Source organism: Onychostoma macrolepis, chromosome 20 (genome assembly GCF_012432095.1).
Source record: "Onychostoma macrolepis isolate SWU-2019 chromosome 20, ASM1243209v1, whole genome shotgun sequence".
Taxonomy (NCBI): Eukaryota; Metazoa; Chordata; class Actinopteri; order Cypriniformes; family Cyprinidae; genus Onychostoma; species Onychostoma macrolepis.
In genome coordinates, this window is record NC_081174.1 from 21997721 (window position 1) to 22019559 (window position 21839).

At 36.8% G+C, this 21839-nt stretch overlaps 2 protein-coding genes across 6 annotated transcripts in view; one reads left to right on the plus strand and one right to left on the minus strand.

Annotated features, from left to right (window-relative positions):
- Positions 1-1839: 1839 nt before the first annotated feature.
- lft1 (lefty1) lies at positions 1840-4082 on the minus strand. Its single transcript, XM_058756452.1, is given in 5 exon segments — positions 1840-2368; positions 2919-3033; positions 3036-3157; positions 3270-3513; positions 3682-4082. Coding segments are annotated over 5 exon segments (1074 nt in total). The 5' UTR covers positions 3950-4082; the 3' UTR covers positions 1840-2043.
- Positions 4083-6960: 2878 nt separating this feature from the next.
- cdc42bpab (CDC42 binding protein kinase alpha (DMPK-like) b) overlaps positions 6961-21839 on the plus strand; it is a 60659-nt gene continuing 45780 nt past the window's right edge. Inside the window, exon 1 of one of the 5 annotated variants that reach the window (XM_058755165.1) lies at positions 6961-8185. In XM_058755165.1, coding sequence (XP_058611148.1) covers positions 8008-8185 — 178 coding nt within the window. In that variant the 5' untranslated portion in view covers positions 6961-8007. The remainder of the gene's footprint in view (positions 8186-21839) is intronic. The other 4 variants (XM_058755164.1, XM_058755163.1, XM_058755167.1 and 1 more) reach the window with 4 other exon arrangements.

The following is a 21839-nucleotide window of genomic DNA, read 5'->3' on the forward strand; positions in this document are numbered from 1 at the left end:
AATTCATGAAGTTAAGCACTTGATTGTACTTATTGCTTTACACAGCTTTGTAAATCAACAGAGGTCAACACCGCTTCGTCAATAGCTCCATCATAATGATTGTGCACTAAGATTATTAGTACTGTTCATCCTGAGTAACATTTTGTGGTGACACTTTTTTTTTTTTTTTTTTTTTAAATGGCTTTGCGAAATATTTAACGCAAAGAGTATTGATTTCACGGAGTATAACTGCTATATTAATCTGTCTAATAATGCAACTAACCTCTTTCTGGTGTACATTAAAATTACATTTATAGAACAATATTTAGACCATTTTACCACAGGAAATGTCCCAAAAAATTTCCTTTGAGATTAATTTGTTAAATGGTGGCCTTGACAACCATTTTAGATCTAACAGCCAGCAAATAAGCAAGTTCTTTTATGTTAAATTCTCAAATGCATTATTAATGTTACATGGAGTGAGCTGTGGGAAAAAGAGATTGAAGGTCGTATCAGAATTTCATACTGGATTTACTAACTCGTATGGATTTACATAATCTCATAATTCAGACCACAATAATATCACATACGCTCCATGATCCCATCAGTGAGACATCCTGATTTTCTTCAAGCCAGGCCCTTGATTTGTTTGAATGAATATATTTCTTATAAAGTGCCAAATGGCCAAAGAAAAAGGGCAGCTATTTTTGACTTAAAATTGGTGTATTTTATCATTATGTAATAGTTGAGGTGGAAAACTTGTTGAACTGTATACCATTTAAGTTGATGTAAAAGAAACTTATTTCAGGAAGTGTTTTTTCTGTAAATGATTTCCTGTGGGACGAGATAATGACCCTGTCCTTTAATAGTGAAAGTGATTTTTAACTGGATAGCATGGCATGAGAGATTTGTGACTATTCTGTTTTACTACACAGACTTTACTTGTGCAAAATACGCTATTTTGAGGATGAAAAATTTCTTTAATAAATTGTACTAAATATGTGGCATTATGTGTTCTTGAGAGATGGAAGGTGGTACGGTTTATGATGTTTGTATTTTGGCTTGATTTTTTCAACGATGAATGTTAAAAGTGTTTCATAATGTAAGGAAATGTGTCATTAAATAATGTAATAAACCTCTGAGATAAATCATTGTGTTTTCTCCCAGAATTGTTCTCTTAGTATAGTTATGACTGCAACTGTATAATAATTATTTAAAGGGATGGTTCACCCAAAAATGAACACCCAAACATTGCTGGTCCCCATTGACTTCCACAGCATTTTTTTTCTCCACACAATGAAAGACAATGGCTACTAGCACTTTTCTGGTTAGCAACATTCTTCAAAATATCATCTTTTGGGTTCAACAGAAGAGAGAAACTCATACAAGTTTGCAACAACTTCAGGGTGAGTAAATGATAACGTGATTTAAATTTTTAGGTGAACTGTCCCTTTAAATGCAGTTATTATAATAACAGTACAACTGGTAAATTCATGAAACAATCGTCAAGATTCTGAAAACCTGATTGAAGAACTGGTATTTGTATGGTTGCCACTAATTTTTTTGTAAACTTTCAGTGTACTTTGTATCAGAACCATTTACACTGTTAGGTCATGTTTAAAGAAGGATCTTGGCACTTCACACACTTTTTAAACTCGTCAAATTGTTCTGTTTAATAAGTGATTATTTGTGTAGAGTAAACAAAACATAACTGCCTTGTGTATTTATGTCTGCTCTCCATGTGGCCATTTGCAAACACTGGAATATGCAAACGAAGACAAATCACTTCAATAAAAAATAGTTTAATTTATATTCAGTCAACATGTTGACATATACAAGAAACCATTCTATTGACTGCTCAAAATATAACATCTACAAATCAGTCTTTCACTTCATATGGCATCATATACAAATGCAAAAATAAATGCATATCAATTTAGCAATATTTATAAATTTATACAAAGTGCTTGAGGTATCTCAATAAGGGTTAAGTTGCCAACACCCTTTCTTAGCCTTATAGCTTTTAAGTACATTGCGTCGCGTGGTCGATGGCAAATAGCATATTTATACAACTGAAATATTATCCATTGCGCATCCACACTTTTCTACAATCATATTTGGGAACTCAGCCACCTCAATTTCAGTATAATCTCCCTTTTTCACTAAATACATCATCGGTAGCGGCGCACTTTCCACAACCGCGCACTTCCTCTCTCCGTAACCGTAGTTACGCTTGGGCTGCCGGCAGCCGCCGTTACACCGGAACGCCTGATAACCGGAAGGTTCGATGATCCAGTACTGGGTCCAAGTCAAGGCTCGGAAATTGATGAAGTATTTTTCCCTGCAGCACATTTCACTGTCTTTGTTGGTTTCACAGTCTCCACTAGACCTGCAACGTAAAGAATACGAGAATAGGCTATTAACACATTGTAGCCTCCGTTTTAAATGAAACACATTTTTATTTTTAAGAAATTCCTTCCCTTACACTTTACACCACGGAGCCCATATTACACATAAATCACATTTGAATATATATTTAATTAGAATAATACCAGAGTGATACTTCTCAGTAGGCTATAGGCTACTTCAAATTTGGAAAAATTCCACTAACTTTGAATTTCTACATAGGCTATAGGTTTACATAGCCATAATTATTAAAAATATATATAATTTAAATAAATAAATAACCAACATTTTTTGATTTATAACTTATTTATAGATTTGATTTTTTTGTGTAATATGACAAATTGTGCATATAGCCTAAATAGGCTTACGTTTCATTAAAATGAGTTAAAAGTAATTCAAGGAAACAAAAACATATTTGACATATTTATGTGTATAATACAAGGTATAGGCCTACTCCAGTAAAACAAAAGTAAATAATAAAATAAATAAATACATTTATGTTGTTTATTAGCATAGTTTGAAGCCACGCTTACCCAAACTCCTCGAGGCTGAGGGTGTAAAGAACAAGCTCAGGTTTTCCCAGTGTGTTGTCGTTTGGATCTTGAGTTGTGAAACGGACACACTTGGCCATTTCTGCCGCGTAACTGCCGGTCTCTCGCCCTCGATCCACACCTCCAGGTGCATGGGCATCTCCATTCGGCTCTTCGACCAATAGTGCACCGCCTGGGTGACATCAAAGCTCTTCCAGCCGGTTTCGTGAATGGGAATCAACCTGAGGAGATAATGGTTGTGACAATTAGCATGCATGTTCCTTAACGCCAATCAGCAGTGGAATTAGCATAATGAAGCAAGAATAATGACTGTCTGTGGTCGTCTCTGCTTACCTGGAATCCACTAGTGAAGTTCGGTTTGACCCGTCTTTCAGAGGTTCCACCCAGTAGATGCTCACCCGGGCGTTGTTGACGGGCCTGTGGCCCTTTCTCTCTGGTACGGAGCGCTTGTGTGGGGCTTTCTTGAACAGTTTTAGTTCTGCCATGGTCACTTCATTGTTCTCCGGAATTCTTGATGTCATCTCAAACACAACGCGTTGACGTGTCGTGTCAGAATATACAAATTCACCTGATATGTCTGGAATAGACAAGCGATTTATTACAAACTAGGCTATATTTCAATTTTGCTTATTGAAAATCCATTTTTGAAAATTGTTGCATTAATTGTTAATTTTCCCGGCACTAAATTATAGTATTTCATTTCATATCATGAGCATTTTCATTTTGCGTAGCCTATTAATCTTACCTGCATTGCCAGGGATTCCCCTCAGTATGCCGGCTAAACTCGGTAGCGAGCGGCGTTTTCTTGCGTGGTGCAGTTTCAGCATGGAAACATATTTGTTCTTGATATGCGTTGGAATCACAAGGTTCTCCAGATCCCTCTTGTGAATTCTCGGAACTTCACTAAGTCCCAGTTTCTTCAGCAGAGCGTCTTTCATGTCTTCGTGAGTGAAACCCTTCACCATTGCGAAAAGTGCTGCGCAAAGGAGGCACGCGGCACGGATTGAAGACATCTTCCACGTGAAGGTGCTGGAGAGATTCTGACTCTGTGCTGCTGTTCTCGGCCTGAGATGACTGTTCTTTGACAGCGGCCCGTCCTTATATGCGCCCCTGAGACCCCCAGTTGTTCGCACTTTGACAAAGGGGTGGTGACTGACATCAGAGAGAAAGTGATACATGAAAGCCACGATTCATCGTAGAAATTAACGCAAAATGTACAACTTAAACTAGAATAAGATTTCAAATAACCTTCAAATAAAATTAGATAGATAGATAGCCTAGATAGATAGATAGACAGACAAGTATTTCAATGAATAGATGCTAAATTGATAAACATGTATATAGATAGATAGATAGACATAAACTGATAAACATGTATATAATAGATAGATAGATACATAGACAGACATGTATATAATAGATAGATAGACATATATAATAGATAGATAGATAGATAGACATGTATATACATAGATAGATGATAAATTGATAAACATGTATGTAGATAGATAGATAGATAGACATGTATATACATAGATAATAAATTGATAAACATGTATGTAGATAGATAGATAGACATGTATATACATAGATAATAAATTGATAAACATGTATGTAGATCGACAGATAGATAGTCTCTTCTTTGCAGTATAGGTGATAATATACAGTAGTTAACATAATTATGTATGAACGTAGATTATGTGCTCTACTTGCATTTTATATTATCTTTATCGCTGACACATGATGTTCTTGTGTGGATTTACCGGTGACCTTCCAGACAGTGAACTTAGAACGCACCCTTCCTTTCCAGTTTGCATGTGCACGTTGATGTAGCACCCTTGTTCCTCATGTGTACATTCCCCTGGACATTGTAAAACATTCCTAGTCTGGCAAGAGTCTGTCAGTACAGAGTTTTCAGTCCCTCTATCTAAGCGCCTTTCTGTTGATCACCCTTGCTGTGGGCCCATCATCATTGGGTGGGCTGAGGGATTAGATGTTTATTCGAAGACCACCATCCTTCTGCTTGATGCACAGATTAAAATTATTAGGCAAACAGACTGTTTAATCCAGGGCTGTGGTATGGATGTGGATTGGGAGGCTCTTCACAGGTTGGTGATTATCTGATTCCATTGCCAGATTTGCCATGCCTTGTTTGGTCACACTAACATTAGAAGAGGGGCTAGTGGCACTGAAGGCCCAGTGTCTGAGTATGTGTATTGGCCCCTCTATTTACTCTAAGATGTCAGACAGACTAAAGGAGCTCACAGGAAGAACAGATGACAAATGACTGGCTGGAGATGGAGGCAAATTAATCCAATACAAATGCAGAATCAGACAAAAGAGCTCACTGTTTGAGCCCAGATGAGTATTACCATATCTGCTACAAGAGATGATTAAGTAGTTTATATTTGCAAGGAGGAAAAAAAATAATATATATAGGCTAATAAATAAATAAAAATAGTTTGTTGGACCATCCTGCAAATCTGGACTTTGAAATGTGAACAAATAAACCCACATAAAAATAATAAATAATATACATGCTATATTTTTATTTTAAACTATATTCTTAACAGTCATGTTAGTTAGCTGTGAAACGAATAAACTGTGAAAATCCTCAGTCTAGGGCCCTGCTTGACTCATTTTGTACAATACACATGATCCATGCATGAGTAAACTGAAGTCCTGGATCTTTGCGTGATTTCTGTCAGTCTTCTGTCCTTCCCTTGTCGATTATTTTGAGGCCCTTTGTCAATATAAGTACCATCTAATTCTCACGGGTAGTATATCCCTTAATCAAAGGACGGAGCTACACGCCAATCAACAAAACATGCGCTAATTAACACCTCTCTACTACATACGAAAGACAGCTCTATTCAAGCGGATCCCGCCTCGGTTTGATAAAACAACAAACAATTCTATAGCGAGGTCATAAAGGTAACGACAGTAAATACTGCTGCGTTGAAAACTCAGTGTTCTTTCTGTCATGCAGGTCATTTCTGAAAATTGCTAATTTTAATTTCAACGCTTAAGGATGTTTATTGTTGAAACAAACTCTCATGGTCAACAGAAATTAATAATTGAATGTGAACTTCCTGTTCAACATTCCCTACATCCTGCCACAGTTTGGTTCTAACATCAAATGTTTTGACATGAAAGACACGTTAGCACCTTATTAGGCCTGGTGTGGCAATTGTCAGATTCAGATTGATAGAAGAACGGTTATGAGAAAAGAAGATGGCGTGTTCTCAAACGTCAAACGCTTACACGTAAACAGCTGTGCTATGACATTTTCGTTTGATGTTACAAATACGTTTTGCTACTTAAACAGCTTGCGTGTTTAGGACAAATAAAAGGAAGCATAAATATATGAAAATTGTACTGTATAGCCTATTTATATCTCATTTTTATGATTAGCATATCTATCTATCTATCTATCTATCTATCTATCTATCTATCTATCTATCTATCTATCTTAGTCACATAGTTTTAAGTTAGTTGTAAAATTAGAGTAAGATAGCACTAAGATATTTTAAGATACAAATTTTAATGTAACATCTACAAGAATATCTGGCTGCTTCTCTGAACACGGACAAAAGTCCAGAGGAGGAGTTCAGACGCACTTGTTTAAATTCAGCACTGCAATTGCAATGCATAATATTGGACACAAGAGGGCGAACGTGCTCGTTTTTTTTTTTTAAGTTTCTGCACAAGAAATAAGATGCAAAAGATAATAAAATGGGAGGAAAAAACGTAATTCTTTAGCTAACATAGCCTGACTGTTTTTCAGTGAATGAGTCATCCATCACCACTACTAACAATGCGCATATATATAATATGAACACCAAACAATGTTAGTAAAAGTATGTATCCTTCTATATTACACACTTAAAAAGCATTTTCAAAAATATGAATAACCAGAAAAAAAACAAAAACAAAACAAAAAAATAAATGCGATAAATGGACGCTAAAGAACAGAAGTCGCGTTTGCCTGCATTGGTAACCATAGCAACAGTACGTTGTTCTCTTTCCGTCACCGTCTGACGTACGTCAACAAAAAAGTCCTGCCGTTTTCGCATTATTATTTATTTACCACAAGCAAAAATAAGAAAACTGAAGTGTTTTGACATTTTTAAAACAGTTGACGGTTATCGCACTGCGCTAAAAGATTCGGCTTGCGCGAAATGAACCTCAACAGCAAATTGTTAACAGAAATCCCTTAAAAAGGTCGACCCCCCTGAAGGTCAACGAATAATGGTTGGATAATTCGGACATTCTTCTCTAGCACACGCTACTCTGCTGTTTCTCTCCAGCATATCTCTCCATTCCCTGCAGCAGATGCCTTGACGGTCGCCATGATGATGTCTGGTTTTGCCTGCAGCAGCAGCAGCGAGCTGTGAGACACACACGCGCACACACACACACCGTGACCGGGAGCGGAGCAGCGGAGTCCTCCAACCGACATGAACGAGGACGCGTATTTCCAGCCACTCGCCGCAAAGCTGCTCTCGACAAGTGCATAACAGTTTTCGAAAGCAAGGCTTGCTCCCTCCGCCAGCCTTTCGTGTATATACGAAGAGAGGAATTTAAAGGAAAAACAGCTTGCTAAGGCTTTCGCAGTCCTGCCAGAGGAGGGGCATATGGGGCTTTGTAGCAATGCAGATCCCGTGCTGCTGATGCGCTTTTGTTACTGCATAATGGATAACCACAGATATCACCATATCTCAGGGGATTGCTTTAAACTTCTTTGGTGACTTGTTTTGTGAAAAGTGTCTTTCAAGACAGGAGAAGCTGAAATCGGGAATACATAAGCCTAAGGTATATACGTCAAATCCACCGGCCAGGGCAGGGTCGATGGCTGTAAGTTCTCTACATCTAAGGACTGTGAATTCATGATGTTGTGGATTGATATGGACGCATCGGTGCGAGAGGGACCATGATTAGGCTCGACAGTATTTTCTGAGCCATTAAGTTTTTCCGGAGCGTTCACTGAAGTGTGCCACTGGCCGGTCCCGTTTGCTACCGTGGGAGCAAATACTGACCATACTGTGAGACATCAGCAGCAACTGAAACCATGTCTGGAGAGGTGCGTTTGAAGAAGCTGGAGAAGCTGATTCTAGATGGCCCGTCTCAGTCTAACGGCCAGTGCTTCAGCGTGGAGACCTTGCTGGATATTCTTGTTTGCCTGTATGATGAGTGCAATAATTCTCCCCTCAGAAGAGACAAAAACATCCTGGAGTTCCTAGACTGGGGTAAGGCATATTTCACGCACTGCACGCCTTGTCTTTCAGGCGTCCCACACGTCAGTTGTGTGACATGCGAGAGGCAAACAAACTATTGTTTTTATTGTCTGACGTTAGCCAGCTGCTTAACAGACTAAAGTTGCTGTACGGAAAACTCATTGAGTTGTTTTTGAGGGGGGCAGAAATGAAGATGACATAATCGCAGGACTGGTTTGTGCATGAATGTGGAATGTGAAGTTCACCTTTAATGAGTCTTCCTGCTTACTGCTCAAACAAGGTGGATACAGTGCAGTGGGCTTTCATTTTGACATGGGCCACAGCTAAACAAACTAATTTATTTATGGCCTGTGTGCTTGTTCGGCAGCAGAATAGCATGTTTATTCTTTTTTGATGGCTTGACAGTTCTTTACATATTGTTCGTGTTTAATGGCTATACATTAATTCTCGGACAGTAGCTTAAGGTGCACTCATGTTTTGCTAAATTTTAAAATTTGCAAATGATAAAGACTCAAGAGCAATCAGTCTTAAAGAAAAAGCTGTTTTATTCTAAATGACGCGGGTCTGCCCCTCATGGGCGCCGGCATGTTGAGATCACATGACCAGGTGTGCCACGCAATTGACCGCGTTACTATTAATAATAATATGTTTACTATATATACCGTCTTCAGCTGGTGGTAAAGGCAATTTACAAAGCATAATTGTTAATCTAAGATAAAAAAAAGAAACATGTTATAGACACAACATAACTGTCTATTTTAAATCTCTCATATTCCTTTTAATGTATATACACCTTTCTCTCTGCAAAATTAGTTTATTTCTTGATTCTTTTACTTTTTATTGCATTTTTATATATTATGAACCTATTTATGATTACTATTTAATTTTTTTTCAAAATGTAATTAAAATAAAGCACTTTGAATTATTGCTGCATATGAAATGTACTAATATAAATATTGTCTTGACTTTGTCTTGCCTAACACAGCCTAAGTCAACAGCATAATTCAGATTGATGGTATGGATCAGAGCATGCAGAGCAAACTTCTTACATCCAAGCCAGTATGTGTCAGTATCACATCCAAAACAACAAGTACTGTTACAATGACTTCGATGTGAACCATTAACACAAATAAGCAAACTTTTATGGGGCAGAGTTCATCCTGCATCTGTAAATGATCTTATTGCAAGTTTAAAATGGAGCGGAATGAATGGCCTTCTATCTCTGCAAAAAGTTTGGCATAATCAACTGTCGTGTTATGTAACTTTCTGCATAATGAATAGAATGCAACAAACAACATGCATTTAGATTCGCTGGCCACCATCTGAATGCTACGCCAATTCACAGCACAGTCCTTGCTTAGTTTGGTGTTTTGTTTACAATCCTCTGGTCCTGTGATTTTAATGAAAATGCAAATCAAACAAGCCTTCAAGTGACTTAGTTAGGCCCATAGAGATGGCAGTGCTGGTCATTGTTGTCACACACAGGTTAGGACGTTTTTGAGATAGATTGTGCGTCATTGTGTATGTGCGCTTATGCGAGAAAGTGTAAGTGCCCTTTTCCTGTGGGGAGTCTCAGTAGGGCAGCGTCAGGAAACTCCGCTGAGCCGCTGGACACATGATGTCATATGGGGAAACGGCTGCGCATTGTGTTTGTCCCCTTTGTGGACTTGACTATTTAAAGACAGACTGGATAGGTCACTCACTCATGAGCTCATTAGCACACACTCACTCATTCATTCACATTTCAATGTACGCCGCTGTGACCGTCATTGGCACGGAGTCCAAAGTCACAGTTTATTGTCACTGAGGTCAAATTTAGCTTCACAAGGGATTGCGTGTCTTGTTTCTTTATGACACACTAACACATTTTTACAGCGTTTGTGTTTCAAAAAGGAGGCTGGAAGTCTGGCGTAACTTTGTAACCAAAAGGCAATGAGGGGATAAATTTGTCTTGTTGCTCTGGTTTTCCTCAGTGTCTGTGGACAGTTTATAGACACAGTTTCTGAGGATGCATCAGCCGCTGATGATTTAGGTAAGAACAGTGAAGAGGTTTCCACATTCAGCATTGACAGATCATAATTGGAGCCTTGAGGCTGTCACAATGTAATACAACATAATGAGAATCACATGTATGTTAGGACAAGGCCACTAAGTTGCAATTATATGCAAAACCCCCTGGAATGTCCCAGTCCTCTAGAGAAATGTATGCATAACCGTGCGAGACACAAAATGAATGATTCATTCGTATTTCCTTCCCTTCCATTGCCAACCAAGTCTAGACCAGAGACCCAGAGCCATATTGTATTGTTCTGATTATATTTTCATTGTGAAAGAGTGAATTCATGCAGACTCTCTGGGCTTTTCACTGAAATAGATCTAGGGCCAATTGGCAAAGATGTGTACATGCTTCAGCTTTTCATTGGTTTTCCCTTGACTGACTCTGTAGAAGATTGGAGGTAGCTTAGGGGAATGGTTTGCTGTGGTTTCCCACATGATACATTCGTTAAGCAGTGCAGTATGTTAAACAGGTATTCCCTCACTACGTTCCAAAACCTATACAGGAATACAGAATATTTTGCACTGTCAAAACCAAATTGGATTAATGTCTATATGGAATCCTTTGACCACTGAAAATATTGTTCAGTCCTTTTTTAGGGCTGAGCAAAAAAAAAAAATCGATTTTTCGATTAACCTTTTTTTTTTTAATGATGTCGATTCTCAAAAGCCACGAATCAATCTTTTCCAGTATTTATTTCAGCACACATTTAAAACAAGATCTGATTAATGTGATTCTTATCATTAGTCTTCTCCGCTAGATGTCACCCTTATTTACCTGTTGATGAGAACCAAGAACAAAGCCATACGCGTGATTCGTAATGCTCAGGTGAAATGCTATAGTAATACTATAAATCTGTGGAAGCATTTGATATCACGCATAAGGCGCCATGATTTCCACAATGAATGCATGAATGGCGGATGGCGCGACACACTGTTTTGTTTACTACACACATACTAAAGCGTTGACGATGCTCGCGGTGTTTTCATCTTCTGCTGTCTCACTATATGATGATATTAACACACTGCTGCTCTGAGAGTCATTTCATTAGCATTTTACAGTTTAATTTGAGAAAACTACCGTCATATCACATGATGCACAGCAGCTGCAAGTTCCTCACGGGAACCTGTCAAAATAAAAGTTTAGTTTAACGTCAAGAGCAGTCTTAAGACTCAATGCTACTACTACTAATAAATATGAATAAATCTTTATTTTTAAAGGAATAATCCCATTTGTTTTCTTTTTTATTTTAACAGTAAACCTCTGTTGTGCAGCACTTTGTTTGCCAAAAAATAAAAGGGTTTAATTTTCATTTGATTAGGATAAATTAATGTTTTCGCTTGCAAAAAAAGTACATACTCACAGTTTCTGGACATGTTGCTGTGATGATATTCAGTGAATTTCATTGGTGTAATGTTCCGTGGTTTGCTGAAAAAAAAAAAAATAGTACATTTTAACATTTTACAGTTTTTACTCAGAAATTGCTAGTAAATTTAACAAATAATTTAAAAAAAATGTCAAGTAACACATTAAATAAAACATGAAATTCTTAAGTAGAAAAACTGAAATAGTATTTTCTTGTAAAACATACTGCAATATTTGTTTATTTACATCTTTGAATTTTTTTTTTACCGTGCACGGTAATACCGTTTTACAGTGAATATGGTAATAATTTTGTAGGACGATATACAGTGATGATATTGTTAAACTTTAAATTTATTTTTTGGTAATTTAAAGCTGTAATGAAATAAAATATAAATATTAGATGGAAAAATGTAGGTTTAAAAATGTTTAAATATGGCTTTGGCAAATAACTGAATTAAGTTCTAAAATTGCTAAAACTGGAAAAGAATTTTACAAAAAAAAAAGACCAAAGCCCATAACAAAATGACTAAAACATAAAATGAAAATCTAAAAACAAAAGCGAAGTTGAAATACTAATAAATACTATAATAGCATATGAACAATAACACCAGGTATATAAAAATACAATGGTATTACCATCTGATACATCACTGTGCCATGTTTGGGACTTTTTGTATAACACGAGAAAACATTTTTGTAGATTTTTACAATTTATTTATTGTATTTATTTTTTTTATATTTATTATTATTTATTGTTATTTTTATTATTATTACATTTAAAATTGAGGTCACCAGACATAAATAAATATGACAACATTTCACAGTCCACTGCATATGTAAATATCCTGCTAAAATGCAAGGCATGCCAGACATTGAGCTGCTCCACACTAAGGTGCAAGTGCAATGCCAAAATCCCAAAATAACGCCTCGGCAATGCAGAGATCTGGATGCATTGTTCCTCCCTGTCACATGATGTTTCTCCTGCGGAGGGCTTGGCTCGGATCGCTCGGCTGTAATAGTATGGTTTAAAGCCAAAGAATTCACCTCTTCTCCCTCATCCGGCTCCATTCCCACTCCGGTCCCTCATTCCAGCACACCCTCCAGCAGTCAAACAGTGTTAACATTATACACTTAAAAACCCGCCTATGCCTGAAGCTGTAATATGCACATATATATGTGGGAAGAGAGAATGTTTTTGTCATTGTATATGTATTGTAATGCATTCTAGACACATGTTTAGGGTGTTTTCACTAATAGATATGTGTTATTTGAGATAACACGCACCAGTAGCCAGATAGCCAACGCTGCAGTGCGTTGCTGCTCTGAGACTCTCCTTGCACGCTGTAGATGAGGAATTGCTGCACTCCACTCAGACTAAGGCCAGATTTGCATGGAAGTGCTGACTCAGAGCTCTAGCTCTTTGCCGCTCTGATGTGCAGAGTGAAGAGGCTCGTATGGCAGCTGTTTGATGCCTACGTTATGTCGTCGTTCTCTGTCTTCCTCTCAATGCATCATAGTCCTTGACTGGCCAGTCTCTTAATCGGTCTGACACTTCTGTGTGCCAGCTTTGGCAGAGGAAAGCAACAGACATGCTCAGTTTCATTTGCCATTTGAGATCTAAGTAAACCATTGGTGGCAGGTCACAGTTGATCATGTTGTAAACAAAAACAAAATGCTACAGTATGTCTGCAGTTGTGTATGTGGATGGATTTAATATGGAATGCAATTCTGTTCCATTTAAAGTGATAGTTCATCCAAAAGTGAAAATTCTGTCATCATTTACTCATCTTCAACATTGAAAAACATTGAAATCCATTATTTCATTGTATGGACAAAAAAGAGACATATTTCAATACATGTTTTTTTTTGTTTCACAGAAGAAAGAAAGTCATACAGGTTTTATTTAATTTCATTTTCTTTTTTTGTGAACTGTCCCTTTAAATGCAGGGTAATTTGTGTAAAATGGATGGATTTAATATGGAACCCAATTTGGTTTCTTTAAAAAGAATCCAAAAATGAAAATTTTGTCATTTACTCACCTTCAAAATTGCAAATCAATATTGAACACCATTAACTTTAATAGTATGGACTAAAACAAACAAACAAACAACAACAAAAAAAAAAACACTGTGATATTTTACAAAATATATTTTGTGTTCCACAAAAGAAAGTCATACATGTTTTTCTTTTTTTGTAAACGGTCCTTTTGAATGTGGGGTAATTTGTATAAAATTGATGGATTTAAAATGGAACCCAGTTCTGTTACTTTAAACTTCACCCAAAAATGAACATTTTGTTGTTATTACTCACATTGCATCATTGCAAAACAACTTTAGACTTTCATTGTATGGACCAAAAAAAAAAAAAAAACATAAAAATACTCATTTATTTCTTCTGAAGAACACAAAAGAATTAAAAATGCTTCAACTGCTTTTGCTCATACAATGAAAGTCAATGGGTTACGAGACAACACTGGACCTCATTGACTTTCTTTGTATGAACAAAAACATATTAAGACATTTTTTGTGTTCTGCAGAAAAAAGTACGTAATACAGGTTTAGAACAATATGAGAGTGAGTAAATGATGACAGAATTTATTTATGTAAAAAAACCCCAAAAAAACTATCCTATAAATATATGGTAGTTCTGTGCCATACAAAACAGTTGGCAGATCAGCTAGTGTCCTTTGACTTTGCTGACCGGCTGTAATGCTGCATGCACACAGTTATCACTTGGCCTTAGCCTGTGCTGCTTCCTGATTTATGTGCCTGAATACTTTGTGTGTGTGTATTTTTGGTGTATGCCCTTGAGCTTTGATGCACTGGAGCAGTAGACCATCCTATCAGAATGCTAGCACATGCACTGCTAAGCTGTGACACAAAGTGACCCAGAGATTTGACTCCAACATTTGATAAAAACTAATAATATGACTTCTAAACCATTCCGACTCTGAATTCTGATTGTGGCATTCAAAGCCATTGTAAAATGACTATAAACACTAGCATTAGTAGCATCTACTATGTACTACTAGTTGCATGATATTTTACTCTCAAATGAAGAGCAAACAGTGCATAGATCTTTTTGTTTTTAGTGTAGACACTGAATAGCAAAGTGATTTGTGTGTTTAGTGGTTTTGGTTTCTCTTTCAGTAGGCATGCATTTGCGTTTTGCATCATAGTTTCCAGTCCTCGAGGGTCACTGGAAGCTCTCGCCGGCCAATGCAGCACGATGAAGCAGCTTCGAGTGACACAAAATGAGGAAATCCTGTGGTTGTAGTGATTTTTTTTTCTGTTGGTTATCTTGGCTGACCCCATAAACACGGCATCCTCAGCCGTTTTGCGTGCCGCTATACTTGTTAGCCTCACACATCACGTGCACGTCAGGCCATGTTTAAGTCCAATCTACCTCATGAGATTTCCAAATGACAAAAACACCCTCACACTTCAGTAACTATCACGCATGATATAAACTTGATGAAGATTTCACGAGCTTTCCAAATTGTAAATGGCAAGAATTTTAGATAATTACTCCTGCTTGCTAAAAATGCTGCACCCCTGAGATGAATAGTTAGGCTGAATTGCTATAATAGCTGCTTAGCTGTAAAACAGTGTACACAGTTTAGTTAGGGTTGTAAGATGGAAAATACAGACAATTAAACAGACATTTTAATAAATTGAAATCAGCCTCAGACAGGTGATAAGCATCATGGATGGCTATCTGATACAACATTATGTACATTGGTCCTGTTACCAACCTTTCTGTCTCCACTGGCAAAGTGAATTAGTCAGTTGCCTATGTAGACAGTCTTTTTATTATCATCATGATCCCTGCATGAAAATAATTATCGTTCAATTGTATTTGATTTGTATTTTTGTATTTGTATTTTAATTGTTGTGACTGAAAAATATCATTAAGAAAATATTGTCTAATTAGAAAGTAATATATTTACCCAATATGTTGGGTTTTTTTGTGATTAAAAATGGTAATTGTGATTTAAATTGCATTTGGTTTGCTGTTTTTGTTTGCACAATTCGGCCGAACATTACTCTAGTCTTCAGTATTGCACTGATCTTTCAAATATGCAAATCTTTCTGATATTCTTTAAGCCCCGTTCGCACCAAGGACGGTAACTATAAAGATAACAATATTAGCGTCCACACCAGTGGACGATATCGTTTGTATATTCTAAGTGCACGCGCGTCTGCCGCTTTAAATTCTCAAGCTCGTTATAGCAGGATAGATTCTGATTGGGTGTCAATTTTGTATCATTCATCAGCTGGGAAAAAATCTTTCTTAAAGTGATTCCAACGATATCGTTGCTCTGTGCCTTTATCGTTCTAGCTGTGGTGTGGAATCTATTATTCTTTAATATTGAGAACAAATTTTAGAACTATATCTTTATCCTTATCTTTATAGTTATCGTCCTTGGTGTGAACGGGCCTTTATTCAAATAGAAAAGGTATTTTGGAATTTTAATATTTCACAGTATTACTGTTTTTACTGTATTCTTTTTTTTTTATCAAAATGAATGCCGTTTTGGTGAGCATAAGAAACTTCTTTAAATAAAAACAACAATTTGTAATTATTCCAAACTTTGACTGATAATGTATGACTACAATAAAAATAATAATACACAATAAACACAACAAAAGTAATGTTATAAATAAATAACTATATTCTGGAACTTAGATCGCCTCGCTGTTAGCTTAGCAACACGCTACTTCATCAAACGCTGTTAGAATCTATTGTAAATCATAATTTTTGAGGTTACATTGCCGTTTGGATGCTGCCTTACAAGGTAGCTCACTAGGTTTTGAAACATAAGCTTGTCACAAGGCCCTCAAGCTTGGCAAATGACAGAGAAATAAAGCTCAGTCTTTTAACAGAATCTAATGGTGTTTTTACTGCTTTGCCTCTTACCAAATGCCCCATGTTACATTCCAGGCCCAAGCCAAAGGGGCTTTTGTGGGTGTGTTTGGCACTCAGGCAGTAGACTAGATTAAAGGCAATGTTGATGGCTGTCACATGTCAAATATATCAAGGTCAGACATGAGTCCTCTCATTATGAGTGCTGTCAGCATGTATCTGGCCTGCTGTGGGGGGTTAGGAGGAAGGGCATGGGTGCAGGAGATGCTTCATGGATGGGGGGGGGCGGTTCTTTTTAAAAAAGAGATGGGGTTTTCACATACATGACTCCATATATAATTCATGTTGTTGTAGGAAGCAGGTACCAGTTTGAATTTAATTCCAGTTATGCTTCTGGTTTGGTTGTTAAGTAATTCTGTTCCGTAATACACAAAGAATCCAAACAAAGTGCGTTCTCGGAGGGCTCTGTGGTCGAGGCGGTATTTGCGTGTCGGCTGTTCAGTAGAGCTGAAAGAACATGGTTTGCCTCCTCCCACCTGTCTGTCATCAGTCTTCGTGTTTTGCAACATCTTTCTTTGAGAGCCGATCCACTATTTGAACTCTTGTGCATTTGTTCGAGTCTTGTCGGAACTTGTTTCGATAAACGCATATTTTTGGGATACTTACAGTTTCAAGTCCTAGCCCTGACACCTTTCCTCTGTAGGTTATAATTAGTAGTTGTTTCCAGCCTAAGGGATTGGCTATGGCCCAGAAAGTGTCTGCACTGGAGGACTGCAGAGATGTGTATATATAGCCTTTTTTTGTCCCTTTCATTTATTCTTTCTGCTGAAAATGGTGGTTTTGTGGCAGTTTTAGACCATGACTGCTTTCTGTCATTGTATAAAGTGTTCACATCACGTGATTTGGACTTTAGTCAGAGTACCGATTTTTGATTCTCAACATGCATTTTGGTTTAACTGCACTTGCGTCTATGACTTGCGTGTTGTGTAGCCAGAATTTTGACTAAACGGCAAAACACTAGTCCACACTTCAGCTTATTCTGGCATTGAACCACCCACTTAAATAAGAAAAGACCATATGACTGATGTGTAAAGAGACCAACCTCAATTTTTTATTTTTATTTTTTACCAGAAGTAGTTTAGGCTATACTACAATATTAGGCTGGTGTGGAAAAACATTAATCATGTGGGACTTTATGTGAATGATTGTACAGAAAACAATGGGGAAAAAGTGGAAAATGTGTGTAGATTTGTTATCTTACTATTAAGTGCCTCAGAAAAACTCTGAATATGTATTTTTAAACAGTTAGGCAAGTCGGCATGAAATGAAAATGTACCCAAATGCATGTTATTTATTTTATTACGAACAATTCTCCCATGCTTATATAGCCTATATTTTTAGTGCTGTCAATCGAATAAAAATTTAACTAATCGCACATTTTTCTGAAATGAATCGCGATTAATCCCACCTAACATTAAAGTTTTTAAATATAGGCCTTGTATGTAGCAATAATTTCACATTAAATCTTCAAATTAATGTATAAAGCACATAAAGACAGTTAGGCCTATTTTTTTAATATCTGTTTAATGGCTTCTTTTTGTATGACTGAAGGCGAGTATCACTGATACCAATACTACTGATGTCTCTAGGAAATTCTTAGAATTTTTCCTAATATTTAACCAAAATATTTTATGTAATGTTGGCTGTACTAACATATAGTATAATTGAGAGCTATTAATTTTTACTAGGGCTGTCTGTTTAACACGTTAACTTAATTAGTTATGAAAAAATAACACGGTTAAATATTTTAACGCAGTTAATGCACTGGCCCCGCCCCAGACCTGTACGTCTTCTAACATTTCATACTGTTGACTGTTGACAAATATGATGCAGGGCAACAACTCCATAAATGCACTTATGCCCTAAAATTCAAGATATTGGGGCAAAAATGGTCCTGTATGAGTTTTTGTCTCATAATTATTTCATATGAGAAGCGATATCACACGAGCAGCGAGAGCAATATCACACCAGTGCTATTTGTCCTGAATATAGCTCACAAGTGTAAATGTGATTTTTATACAACAGTTCAGTAAATAAGAAGTAAATATTTTGTGATATTTTAAACACAATATTGTCTGTTTTTGCTCAGTCTTGCCGACAAAAATATTACCTATAAAGCCACAACAGAATTGTTGTGCGTCTCTGAGCAACACAGTGGTGTTTAGTTTTTGAATGAATCCATGCCTAGCTTGTCAGTGAACTATGGCTCTGTGTATTAACTGCCGCTCCATCTGAAAGCAGGTGATGGCGATTTACTGCTGATCACGAAACCGGCTTTACTGACGAGATGCGCATGATAATCGAATACGATTAATTGCACAGCCCTACCGTGAAAGTATCATATAATTGGTCCAAGTCTACAAGGCTATATTCTAAATCTTTTGAATGTATAAAAAATCTTTGTGTGAGAAACAAACAAACGAAAAAAAATTCCTTGTACATTCTTTGAAAATTTCCCTTTGGTAGTCATGCTGATTTAGAACCAAATGAGGGTGAGTAAATGATTACAAATTTCATTAAGTGAACTATCCCTTTAACCTCATGTGAAAAATATAGTGATAAGCATTTGTGTATGGATCACATTACAAATTGCCGGTTACTAATAGGGTTTGATGTTTGCTTTAAATGGGAAAGTACGTTTGACAGACAGTGTCTAGCCCAAATTAAAATTTCACAGTGGCGTGTTCCAGCGAAGTTGATTAGCGATTAAAATAATAATGATTACGATGACAGTGATGATAATTTGAACATATTACATGGGTGGTGAAGTTTCCATAGTTCCGATTGCCTCAGGGGCTTTCAGTCAGTCGTGGTAGGAAACGTCCAGCAAGATTTCATTCACTCCTCTGTTCTGAGAGAATGCAGTAGGATAGAGTTACATCTACCATGACATATTTTGCCACAGGGAGGTGAGACGGTGGTATTATGTTGACTGAACAACTAATGCTGGTATTTTTACATCCCTGCCAATTGAGTGTAAGAGCAGGCAGTCAGTAGAAAGCTTTCACAGCTCTTGTGTCAATGTCATGTTGTTGGACGACTGTGTAATCTTCTCTGGGGGATATGACCTGTGAAGTTGTCTGTATTAGGTTCTGAGAAATGGCAAAACTACTTTTAATTATACCTTGAGCCTCACGTGAAACAATATCATACACTACCCTTATTTCTTTGACACATCCAACATCTCCGTAGCTCTATTGATGTACAAGTCCTTGGTTAAAGTAGTAGTTCACCCATGAATGAAAATTCTGTCATCATTTACTCACCCTCATGACTTTCTTTCTTCTGTAGAGTCCAGATATTTATAGCTAAATGTCCCTGCTGCTTTTTCCATTCAATGAAAGTGAATGGCTACCAAGACTGCCATATGAGATTTTCAGTGAATAACAACGAGTTTTTGGTTTCAGAAGACTTGGACTATGATGCTTTATGATGTTGTTGTTGTTTATTATTTATTTTTTTTGGAATACAACTGAAATCTCTGTGTCTTTGTGCATGGTTTTATTAAATAAAATGTATGTGCTGCATGTTCCAGAGTGAAAAGCAGAACTGTGTTCTTTTTACATGTGAGCAGCGTGTGTGTTTCAAGTGTACTTATATTAGGGCTGGACAATAATTCAAAATCAATATATATTTCGATATAGCCTAATTTTGACTTTGTTGACTAAACATGAGCACTGCATGTTTCGATAATCAAAATGCGGCGTGGGTGTTTTATATGAATGTTTCTCTGAAGGGAACCGAATGTCTTCAGAAATGTTTCGATGGTATTTTCATTTTATCTGATAAAGTAGCGTTCATGAGCACAGTGCTGCTTTGTGTACAGCCGTTACTGGGGAAACTGGGCTGTTTCTGATGCTCCAAAAGCGCCTCCTGCTGGCAGAGAATGTATTTGCATTTTCAAGAAGCCCATCTCCAGCAACATGTTTTTGTTGTTGCTTACTCTTTTTTTCTGCAGCAACTCTAAACACTTTTCATATTCTTTGTCCTGGCTGAAGCACTTTTGTTTCAGTCTATAAAAATAGTCAGCCTATGTTAGAGTTTAAAGTTAAAGATATTAAAGGTAGGGGTGTGCGTTATTGAAAAAAAAATGTTATCTCGATATTTTTTGGGGATTTTTTTCGATAACGATAATTAAACAATATTTTGCTAGTGTTTTATTGGGCTGATATCTGACTACCGTGGACTGCTGCAGTTTTTGATATTCTTCATATTCAGCATGGTCAGTTCACATCAGTGATAGAAATTAATCTTTTCATATAAGTGTAAATGGATTTTTACCTTTTATGGGCAATTTTACCTTTAATAAAACCATTTTTTCTAAAAGTGTGCATTTTTTTTTTTGTCAAATTGTTACATTTAATCGGTCAATTAAAATAATAAGACATTTAGGCTGTTACCAAAACAAATGAAACCAGTATCAACAAAATTAATCTTTGAAGATGCTGCATCTGAAGTGGCATTTAGATGTATTTACACACTGTTTAATGCAGCTCAGAGGGACATGGAATGCTTTAACCTGCAGTTACAAATGCATAATGTTTTGATATTTTAAACATAAAACATTGAATACTGATATTTGAAATTATTTAAAAAATGAAAAGATACTTTAAATGTGAAATTAAAACCGCCAGTAGGTGGCAGCAAGTCACTGTTAACAAGTGAGTCATTGCGACTGAACCGAATCATTTAAACGGCTGATTCATTCAGGAACGAAACATCGTCATGTTGCTCAGAGACTGCTCACAGCGCTGTGGCTGTGTTTATAATAATTTTTGTTGGCGAAATGGAGCAAAAACAGGCAGTATGGTGTCTAAAATGTAAGTCTCTTAAAGGTGCTGTATGTAGGATTTTGACTCTACTAAAGCATAAAAATATCATAATATGTTTGCAGATATTTAAGAAACATGCTAAGTTAACATACTTGTTTATCTGAAAAACAATGCTACAGTTGGTTATTCTCCTTTGAAAATGTGCATCCTGGCCCGGAATGTCTGTGTTTGTTATGGTTTGTGAAACCCGCCCACTGCCAGTTTACCCAATTGTATTTCGGCACCCTGGGTTGCCAGGTGGTGGAAAACACAGCGTATTTAATTGTATTCATCGTCATGTGCGCTCGTTTCTGTTGGTGTCGTTAATCTGACAACCTGCATGTGCATCAAGTCTGAGGAGGAGGGGCCGGGTGAAAGAAACTCTCTCCAATATTTTGAATTTGGACTGCAATACCTAGTTCAACCACTACAATCCTACATACAGCACCTTTAATATTAACGTATTGTTTTTTGAACTGTTGTATAAAATCAATATCACATTTGTAAT